The 11,208-nt window shown below is 40.6% G+C and overlaps 1 protein-coding gene across 1 annotated transcript in view; it reads right to left on the bottom strand.

The window, feature by feature from the left end:
• Nucleotides 1–4,045: 4,045 nt before the first annotated feature.
• EGF (epidermal growth factor) overlaps nt 4,046–11,208 on the bottom strand; it is a 65,238-nt gene continuing 58,075 nt past the window's right edge. The window contains exons 23-25 of the mRNA XM_054383097.1: nt 10,041–10,143; nt 6,584–6,686; nt 4,046–4,269 (exon numbers count right to left, since the gene is read on the bottom strand). Coding sequence (XP_054239072.1) covers nt 4,046–4,269; nt 6,584–6,686; nt 10,041–10,143 — 430 coding nt within the window. The remainder of the gene's footprint in view (nt 4,270–6,583; nt 6,687–10,040; nt 10,144–11,208) is intronic.

Raw genomic sequence — 11,208 nt, 5'->3', positions numbered from 1 at the left:
TGTGAGTCAGCTTAGGCTATCACCATGAAGATTGTGTTTGGGGTGCATTCCTGGGGCCCTGGGAGAGGTTTCTAATGCAACTAACATCTTTGCTTTTCACATGCACAGAGATAAAGATGGCAAGCTATCAGGGAGAGGAGCAATAACACCAAGTGTTTCCTGAAGTCTAACGTAGAAGTGTAGGCATCACTCTGAAATACCATGGGATAAAAGTGACTCCCAATAAAGCAAAACCACAATGTATGTTAACAGGGCAGAGGCTTCCCTTAATCTCATTTTTTATTCTCTCCCTAGAATTTGTTATTATTATTTGTTTTTATATATTTTCATCCTGAAAGACATTACCAGGAGAGAAAATTTTTGCCTGAACAGATAAACCTCTGCAAAGCTGCAAGTGACTGGAAAAGGGACTTAAAATGAGATGTGTCATGCATTCCCATGACTGGAAACCATTGCATTGCTTATGTCCATTGTGAATGGCCATGAATCATTCCTCACCTTTTTACTGTGAAACTATGACTTTAGAGAATGGAAATGCCCTTTTCCATAAAGTCCAGATTCACTAAGCAAACTCATTTTCTCCCTTGCTCTTTAGAACTGCCCAACAGTTTTCTCCCTTTTGACTTGTCAAGCATTTTATGCCTATATTTATAAATTCCTCTTTTACAGATTGATATAACATGTTAATTTAATTTTTAAACCTCAGAGTACACCAGCAGGATTTGAGGTCAATGCTAAGTTAGATACAGCCTAATAATTTTTAAAGTTTTGAGCTTTTTGGTTTGGTTTGGTTTGGTTTGCATATCTGAAAAATATTTAGCAAAATAAACCCTGGGGAACCTTCAGGCTTCAACTATTTGCTTACAACTGATCTCCATGTAAAGCCTGAGAATAACATTTTGGAGACCAGTTTAAAAACATATTGTGAAACCATGGATAATATTTAGAGACAACAAATAGCAACAGCCACAACATTCATTTAAATGTACACAAGAAGGAGTATACAGCTTCTGATGGTTTATAAGCATAGCCTGAAACTAACAAAAAACATAAATAAAAGCTTCCAATAGTCCAGCTGGGATCTACCTCTGAGCTGCAGAAGATAATCGTTGTAGGCAGAGATTCTCTGAGAGGTGAACAAAACCCCCACGACATCTGCACATGCTGCACCAACACATTTCAAACTGGCTGTATGAAAACAAAGGAACAGTCAACAAACATGGCATGGGTTACCTGAAACCAGAATTTTCCATTCTGAAGTACCTGAGGGGGACCTACAAGAAGGCTGCAGAGGGACTGCTTACAAAGTTCTGTAGTGACAGGATGAGGGGCAATGGTTTGAAATTAGAGAGGGGTAGATTTGGACTGGATGTTAAAAAAAAGTTCTTTACCATGAGGGTGGTGGAAGACTAGAATAGGTTACGCAGGGACGTAGATGAGATATTCAAGGACCCTGAAGATATTCAAGGTCAGGCTTGACATGGCTCTGGGCAACCTGATCTAGTGGAGGATGTCCCTGCTGACTGCAGACGCATTGGACTAGATGAACTTTGCAGGTTTCTTCCAACCCAAATCATTCTATGAGTCTCTTTTTGTAAAACAAGAGGGACACCAGGGATTTTACTTTGTTTTATAAACATGCAACTAACCCAAATATATTATAATTTGTGTTGAAATAGCATTTCAAGCTTTTACACTAAGGATTATTTTGAGTTTAGGGCTGAGTTTGGGAAACATTTATAATCTTGGAACACCCTAATTACAAGAACAGATCAGCTGGATTTTTCTGTCTTATTCTGTGAGGAGCACTATTAAATTTAAATGGAGATCCTTACACTGAAGGAAAGCAAAGTAAACAAAACAGAGGGTAGAATACAAAATTAACTTGTAAGGAGTGTTGAAGCACCCTTGTTTAGACAAGACTTAAAGTTACAAATCTTTATTTTCTTTGATCAGGAAAACCTCCAACCATTGTTGACTGTCATTCAACACAACACTTTGGGTTTAGGCACACAAACATATTTCACCAGAGATAATCAAAATGCAGGGACCAAAGCTATTTTATTGTCTAGCTCTCATGGAAATAAAATGCTTTATTGAATCAGGGACTTAATAATTGGACTCTCTTCCCATCAAAATACACAAGACCAGTAATGAACTGTGAAAGACCAGGGAGTCCAGAGCAGATGCTTTCAACAATATTAATGGAATTCTACTGATCTTAAAATCACAGCTACCAAACCTAGTGGTTCAAGCTAGCAGTTGCCCTCTCCTGAACACAGCCCAATATGCCAGCTCTCCTCAACCACTTCTTTTTCCATGGAAATACCCTTGTTGCTGTTTACACAAGAGAGTGCATCTCCATTGTTCCTACTTCCAACTCACCTCTGTCAATGGCTATTTTACAAGGTTATTCTGAATTCAGAACTGACATGATTAGAAAACAGACTCAACAATTCAAAACCACCTGCAAAAATCACTTTAGAAGATAAACAAGTGACAACTCTCTACACAACAGAATATTACAATGCTTGTAATTCAGGCACCTTGGGCTCAATGCTCTTACTGTTTACACCAACAGAAATCAGAACTGATTCCACCAAGTTAGTCAAGTGTGCAAGTGTTTTGGACAAGAGGTAAGAGCCTTTCAATACACTTTCCCATCACTGGCCTACAGAGCTGGTAACTAAATGGAAACATCCCATACCTTCCTGGCAGAATTTGACAAAACCCCAAAACGCAGGATGGAAACATACAAATTAATAACATTTGCCACTATTACCCAGCTAGTGGTGGGCACTGTAACAGAGTTTAAAGATGATGTCTGATGGTAGACTTCAAAAAAAAGAGGACTGAGAGATCATTGCCTACAATGAAATCATTATTAGTAACCCAGTTGATATCCAGATACCTTCCCAAAGGTTCTGAAAACATCCTTAGGAAGTCAAGATCAATGGTGACAATCACTTGATATGATAAACAAGCTACAACTCCATATACCACAGAGCTTTGTGAGTTAGTTCTTAGTAAATAACTGGAAGGGAACTGTAGCTGTTAGAAAGCCAGTTACAAGAAAAAATGTTGGGTTTTGTCCAGTTACTCCCATGGATTTTAGCAGGCAGCACAAATCAGTTACGTGGAAGTCAGTCCAAAGTGAGGAGGGTTTTCTGTTTCTTGTCCCACTCCTCCTTTTCTTTTGGAGCAGCAACTGGCTCTGCTTCTTTCTCCACACTAAGTCCTAGCGAATGGAACAAGCAAGGACATCTCCAGCACATGCTTCCTCACAGGGCAGAAAGCAGACCCGCTGCTTCAGTCCAGAAATAATCCTGTCATGGAAAATTTAATGGAAGACCTTTCCCTTCAAATGTTCAGTTTCACTTCATAGATGTGACCATCATTAGTACCATATGCTCACAAACAATCCTCTAGCCCACTGACCCTGACAAATGCAAGATGCCATCTGGTGCTCACTTACAGAAGCAGGTACAAGAATATCTCTGGTGAAGTCTAAGAAGTTACCCAGGCCTGACAGCAGTGCTAGGGAGAGGCTTAAAGTGTCCTCAGACAAGATTTTAATAACAAGATGAATTTTAAACTCATTTTCCTGCATCATCTTCCATTGCAGTATCTCTGCAGTTGTCCTTGCGGACCATTTTCTAGGCAATTTGGACTCTGTGTGTGCATAAAGACCACTCCATTAGAAAGTACTTATCTCTGATACATCATCCACCCATCTCTTTTCCCCTCGGTGTCCTTTTAGTAGGCAGTTAATGAAGTTAGCAGCAGTGAACCTTAAAGTGATACTTGAGAAAACTCATTGCTAATACATTGTTCGCAGTAATTCTTCCCAGCAGAGATGACAGGAAAGGAGTAGCAAGGACTTCTCTGTTCTGTTTTGATTTGTGCTTTTCTTCTAGAGCAGTTTTTAATTAAAAAAAAAAAAAAAACAAAAAACAAAAAACAAGCCTTGTTTCAGTGCTTCATGAGTTCCCATTCTCTACTGACTTCATCCTTCTTCCTTTTCCAACTCCAGAGCAGGCTGCCTCTAGTCTGGCTGCATCAGTAGGCTGGCTGGGACAAGCTCACAGGGTTCCCTTTCTAGCAGAGGCTTATGGTGGATACTCCAGGGAGCCTGGGGACTACCCTTCACCATTCGCATGGGCTGACAAGATTTCTCACCGAGAGGAACCTCTTGTTGACAGTCTTGTTGTTTCTCCTCCTCCACCAAAGAAGTCTTTGCTGCTCTGTCATATGTTATACGCTGTTCTCCTACCGCAGAAAACAGATACACATTACCAAAAACCATCTCAGAAGCTTCAAAACAACTAAACCGAAAGAAAACTAATGGCAGCTTTGAGAGAGGAAACCTATGAAAATAATTTGAAGGCGCCAGAGCACTGGAACAGGCTGCCCGGAGGGGTCATGGAATCTTGTTCTCTGGAGAGTTTCAAAACGCACCTGGATGCGTTCCTGTGTGGCCTGCCCTAGGTGAACCTGGTTTAGCATGAGGGGTTGGACTAGATGGTCTCCAGAGGTCCCTTCCAACCTCTATTGTTCTGTGATTCTGTGAATTTGGTTCAGAAAATTACAAAACTAACTCATGTCAAGAGAGGAGGCAAAATACAGCACTTTCTTCAGATTTTAAGAAATTACTTGCCCTAGAAAAATTTCGTGGCTTTCTGGGTTTAATACATGAGAACAGGAAAAATCAGGTCTGTGACAGGAAGATTAACTGCCTGTCAAAATTAAACCACCTTCTCCAAAGTCAAGAGACCTTAGAGTTGTTCACTGCATAGTATGAGAAATTCAACATGTTAGAAAAGACATCAGATTATTTACCAGTCTTGTTGCCTAAAATGGTTGAACCAGTTTTGCTCAAGTTTTCAACTAGGCAAAAAAATCAGGCACCTGCTATGGGAAATTTTTGCTGCAATAGCTGGATCTGATAAAGCTTTAAATGAAAACAGAGCCTTCTAATGGGAAACATCAGGCATCCTTCTCTGGACAATACAGTTCTACACATGTTCACAATATTAGTCCAATCAAGTAAATGTGAGGCATATTTTCTACTGATTAATAAAATGACTCCCCAGCATGTCTAGAGACAGGATGGGCAATTTTCAAACTCTTGCAAGATGCCTGCCCGTTCAAATATCCTCAAACCTTTGTCTTTGCCTATTTGTAACTGACTGAGGCAAACCAGGTTCTCCAGTAACTTCTGCAGTTAGGAGGTATGCATGATAAATGGTTAGAGTGACAGCAGTCTTTCTCCATCAGTTCTCATAGAATCATAGAATGCTTTAGCCTGGATGGGACATTTAAAAGTCATATTATCCAATTCCCTCACAGTCAGCAGGGAAATCTGCAACTAGATCAGGTTGCTCAGAGCCTTGCCCAATCTGATCTGGAATGTTTCAAAGGATGGGGCATCTACCACCTCTCTGGGAAACCTGGGCCTGTGTTTCATCACCCTCAGTGTCAAAAAGTTCTTCCTTGTTGCTAGTCTAAATCTCCCTCTTTCAGTTTAAAATCATCACCTTTTGTCCTGTCACAACAGGCCCTGCTAAAAAGTCTGTCCCCGTTTTTCCTATCGGGTCCTGTAAGTATTGAAAGGCCAAAAAAAGTCCCCCGGAGCCTTCTCCAAGCTGAACAACTCCAACTGTCTCAGCCTGTCCTCATAGAATAGGTGCTCCAACCCCTCTGATTGTTTTTATGATCTCATCTAGACCTGTTCCAATAGTATGATGTCCTTCCTGGACTGAGGGATCCAGGACTGGACACAGTGCTCCAGGTGGGGTCTCAGCAGAGTGGAGCAGAAGGGGAGAATCTCCTCCCTCCACCTGCTGCCCATGTTCCTTTGGATGCAGCTCAGGATGCGACAGGCCGCCTGTGCTGCAAGCCCATGTTATTGGCTCATGCTCAGCTTTTCATCATCAGAGCAATTAGGAGGCTCAGTTGCCATCTAGAAGGCAGCACTTCCTAAAACTCAGAGTGGTCCAGGTGGTAGCCAGTGGGCCCTAGAAGCCTGCTGTGTGCTTCTGTGCTGCCTGCTGATATTTCATCCAGGGACTGGAGACACATCTTCACTCATCTCATCTCTGTTTAAACACCCAACACTCCCCAAGCAATCAGACATCTTGTTTAACATAAAAAGCAGAACTGCAGTTGCTGCTGTAGGGCAAAAGGTTTCTGGGGAGACCTGGACTCCTCACACCATTCCAGTTATCCTGCCTGAATGAAGAAGGAATGTCAAAGTACACAGTTGCACGGATACACGTTCCCCATCGGTATGCTGGGTATAAGTTCACCTGTGACAAAACAAAGCTGTGAAAAGCTCTGTAGAAATGCAAAAATACGATAGGATACTATCAGGAGTGAAAACTCTGTCGTAGTGTAATTCCTCATGAATGATCTGCAAAGTGAAGGACCGAGTGGTCTCCTCACAGCAACACAACCATGGCTTCTGCTGTGCACAGAAAAGGGCCAGAAATAAAATTCTGAATTCTCTGTCTCCTCTACAATGCACTACTCCTGCTGTTACAAAGGTGAAGAGAGATCTCACAAAGAAGGAAATCCTACTCACCACATTCTGAGGGGCAGGCAGGATGAGGATCTGCTGTCTCACACTCAATCAGATCAACCACGTTAGCCTCCGGAGAGCTGCTACACTCCTTCACAACCGCAAACTGCAAACACGTACAGGGTGCACAAAACACACAGAACCCAAGTTAATATCAAATGGACTGGTTCTCTGAAACCCAAGAGGCAGACTGGAAGGGCTACATGCTCCAACCACAGCAGGGGGAAAAAGGTCATCCTGGCTTCTGGGGTGACCCTTCCCCTGCAGATAATTAAACATTTGAGTTGATGACAGCCCCAATCTTTCTTTGGAAAGCATGCAGTCCCAGTCTAGTAAAGAACTATCCACTCTCTTTCCTTGCACATCAACCTTTCCAGATGAAAGAACAAAAATTCATGAAAACAAACCCTCTCCATAGTATTGAGGGCCACTTTTGAAGTACTAAAAAGACCCACAACCAGACAGCAGGAAACTGGAGAGGGAAAGAAGCAAGTCTTGCTTTCTGGCTCACAGCACTACTTTGGGGGTGCAATTTCATTGTCCCACAGTGACAGTCAAAGCGACACCTCAGACAGGAGCCTCCAAGGGAACATGCTGTAAAAATCAGAGGGAAAACTACAAAAACAGAGATAGAGAAAACCAAGGTGAAGCACGGTACTGAAATAGTTTAGAAGGAAAGAGTGAGATCCTGTAAAGGGGGAATGTTTAAAGGACAGAAGCAGAGGAGAAAAGGTCTGTAAATAAGATGTTCCAGCAGAAGGACTGACAGATTCAGCGGTCCAGGTGGATAATGGGTGGATTTATGTGGATAGATCACAGATATAGCAGGTGCAGCTATTTAGGCACAAGTTCATTCACATAAAATCTGTAGGTTTACAGCTGCTAACCTACATGTGACAGACCTGTGAAAGAGATGCAGCTACGTACAGTTCTGCAAATTCTCTTTGGCTGTGTAAAGCAGAACACTTGCTGGATGAAAAGTCTCAGAATAGCATCAAAATCCAAGCATGTGCAGAAGTGTACTAAAGTTTACATTTCCTTAGGACAAGCCTAGCCTGGCTGATATGAATGAAAAAAATATATCCAGATATACTCTCATGTAAATGTAGCCTTTGCTGGCAGAGTAGAAAGGAAAAGTGAATGACACTTGGAGAATTTATAGGAATAGTTTCAGTGTCATGATACCCAGAATTTGATACTTGTGACTGTGTAAAATCTTGTTTTTCTTTACACTAGCCTAGAAAGAGCAAGAAAGCCTTTCCATTCCCTCTCCCCAGCCTCACAACTGAGCAGTAGTACAAAAGCAGTAGCAGCAAGCTACAAGGGTGAATTTCAAGAGCTCTTTATAATTATATCCAGTCACCATACTAAGTTCTGCCTTAGGACTGTTAATGCTGTGTAAATCAACAGCACCCAAAAACCTATTCCAGTACCTTAACAGTTGTGGAGTTTTCTGTTGTACAATCTTTTTTTTTTTTTTATTTTTTTTTACATAAAGCTCCCCAATAAACCACTTTAAGTGAATAGTAGAAATGGATAACTTCTTGCTGCTTTTTGGAATCCTGATGCCCCAGTGAATTTAACACTCGATGGCTACATCAGTGCAGAGAAAAAACAATAAATAAAAAATCATATGCATGAAACCACAGGAATCCATTAGTGTGCAAGCAGCAATAATTAGCAAAGTGTCAGTGACTTCCTCTTCCAGCCTGCAACAAACCATTTGCAGTAAATTGTTAATGTGTTTCATGTCTCCCAGTTCACAAATGCATGGTAGAATTTAACACAAGTGTGTAATAGATGAGCAGGTTGGATTTGGTTTGGTTGATTCAGTTCATTGCTTAGCTGTCTAATTGCTCCTATACTCAGCGAAAATGTAATTGCCTGCTAGCATTAACTGTGGGGACAACAGCAGGTGGGGACAGAACTGATGAGCCACAGGTCTTCTAGAGCACTGCCCTCTGGCAACGAACCGTTCTCTGTCCCAACAAATGTTTCTGATTTTCCTATCCCCAGATACTTTGCAAGCTGCATTTTTTGGTGTCTGCTGTGAACAAATGATGGCATCACCATGACTCAGCACATTTGCTGGAGAAGTGAAGTGCTGGTCAGAAAGGTCCATAAGAGTATGTGTTTGACCAGCCAAGGAACAATATGTTGTAACCAGGGTAAAGTCAATTCAGTACTCCCAAAGCATGTTTGATAGCGTGTATCAAAATCACTCACAAATCCTGCCAGACACTCAAGTCTAAACTATTTGCAAGACCTTCTTTGGGCTGATTAAAAATCCTTGGATTTGCACTATAAATATTTCATGATACTCAATCTCTCAAGCAGACTCTTACTAGAACAAGCTAATTTCTTTCTGGACCCAAAAATTTAGAATATTCAAACCTCAGGCCATTTGAAGTCAAATTCTTTTGTGACCACAACTACTATACACATGGTTCTTGTGCGTTTCCAACTCTAGTTGGGTGGGGAAGGCTTTAAAGCCTCGAAGTAGTAGCTATACTAGAAAAACATGTGCAGGTACCCCAGTAAAAAGGTGTATGCTTCACTGGAGTTTGTTGCTGATCTTGTAAAAGTATAAACTCTTTCAGTAGGTTTTTCCACTGGGATAACTGTGCTTGTTCTGAAGAGTGCAGGCTGTTTAGCTATGTGATGCTACCTGGACAGTGGCTTATTCAGAGCTGAATAGCGTGTATGCACAGGCAAGCTCTCAGGGCAAGAAAGGAGTCTCACACTGGGCACAGAAGTAGCCACAGGTAATAATTGTGCCACATTGCCAACTTCAGGTTTCACTCAGCAGTCTAATATTTTACTGCCAGTGAAAACCATGTCCTTAAATCAGTTCTTATGGGGCCAAATTCTCTGGTGCAGCTTCACCACCAAGAACAGAAACAGGCCAGTACACCCAGATCATGGTGGCATTTCTACCTACACCAGTGCAAAACTGGTATTGTACATTCCCTCCCAAACTACCCAGTAACACCCTAGCTATTTGTCTTTACAAGGCAGCAGCCTCTAATATGAAGACCTTTCACTTCATCAGCGCCCAAAACAGAGTTCACCATCTCATGCAGCACACAATACTTGGCTTCCAAGAAGCCTTTTTTTTTTTTTTTTTTTCCACAGAGGGCACACTATCCTGTGCAAACAACCCTGTGATATGCCATGTCATCACATTGCCATTTCCTTAATTTAGAACACAGTTCCCCGAGTGTTGTGTTCAAAGCTAACAATAACACTGGCTAATGGTTGCAATACATCCAGGCAGCTGTGAACTTTGAGGGATAACAATGAGGTAAGCTGAACTAGGGTTCACAGCAAAGCGCTTGATGACTCTAGCAGCTATTTAATATATTTAAGATGTGAATTATTTGATGGATAATCTCAAGTGGATCCCTAACACTCTTTGATCCTTCCTGCTTCCCTTTCCACTCCACGTTAGCATAGTCACCTGAGACTTGTAGCTGGTAGGTGTCACGTTCTCGTTGTCAGCGCAGCTGCTGGCGTCTCTTATCGCTTCTGCGTAGAGATTCTTCTTATACACGTTCTGACTTCTGCAACAGAAAAAAAAGCTGAAACAAAGGATTTGGCTCTGGGAGAAACAGATGCTGTTTCGTTTCTCACATTATTATGCATGATTTATGAAGATGTTTTGCTTATTTGGGGTATTTTTAATGATTTTTTTAAGATATTTTGCTAATTTCCAGGCATTTTTAACAATATTTAAGAGATTTTGATTCTTTTCAGGCCTTTTTAGTTATTTTTAATGAGATTTTGATTCTTTTCAGGCCTTTTTAGTTATTTGTGAAGAGATTTGGATTCTTTTCAGGACTTTTTAGTTATTTTTGATGAGATTTAGATTATTTTCAGGCCTTTTTAGTTATTTTTTATGATATTTTGATTATTTTCAGGCCTTTTTAGTTATTTTTAATGAGATTTTGATTCTTTTCATGCCTTTTTAGTTACTTTTGAGGAGATTTCAATTCTTTTCATGCCTTTTTAGTTATTTTTAAGAGATTTTCTTTTCCAGGACTTTTTAATGTCTTTTCAAGCTATTTGGATTATTTTCAGGCATTTTTAATGATTTCTGAAGATATTTTGATCATTTTCAGGCTGTTTTGAAATGGGTTTTGGAGATATTTTAATCATTTTCACATGGTTTTAGTAATTGTAGAAGGGGCATACAGCTTGTTTCCTTTCATGGATTTGAAAGGGTGTGTTACTGTCAATTACTGCAAAGTGGCTTGTCAGGAAAAGAAGTCATTAAGTAGTGGAGTTCCAATACAGCCACTCCTATGTTCATCTGCATCACTTATGAAAAAACAACAATTTCAGAAATGTCTATTAAAAAGTCCTGAAAGCCTCAAAAAGCTTGGAGCTAGGACATTAATCTCAGGCAGGAAAAAGCATGACCAACAGAATATCTCATGGGGGAACAAAAAAAAAAAAAAAAGCCAAAAGTACAACCTGGAGCTGGAAAACGATATGAATAATCACCTCTAAATGGTTAGTTCCATAAATACAAAAATTATTATTTTTGCTGTTAAACATCAATCATTTATAAGGCAGTATTAAATTCCAACATAGAAAACACAGTCATAAGGAAAAGGAGTTCATTT

This window comes from Indicator indicator, chromosome 8, assembly GCF_027791375.1.
Source record: "Indicator indicator isolate 239-I01 chromosome 8, UM_Iind_1.1, whole genome shotgun sequence".
NCBI classification, from domain to species: Eukaryota; Metazoa; Chordata; class Aves; order Piciformes; family Indicatoridae; genus Indicator; species Indicator indicator.
The sequence above is the reverse complement of the archived record's forward strand: the minus strand, read 5'-3'. Positions and strand labels throughout refer to the sequence as shown.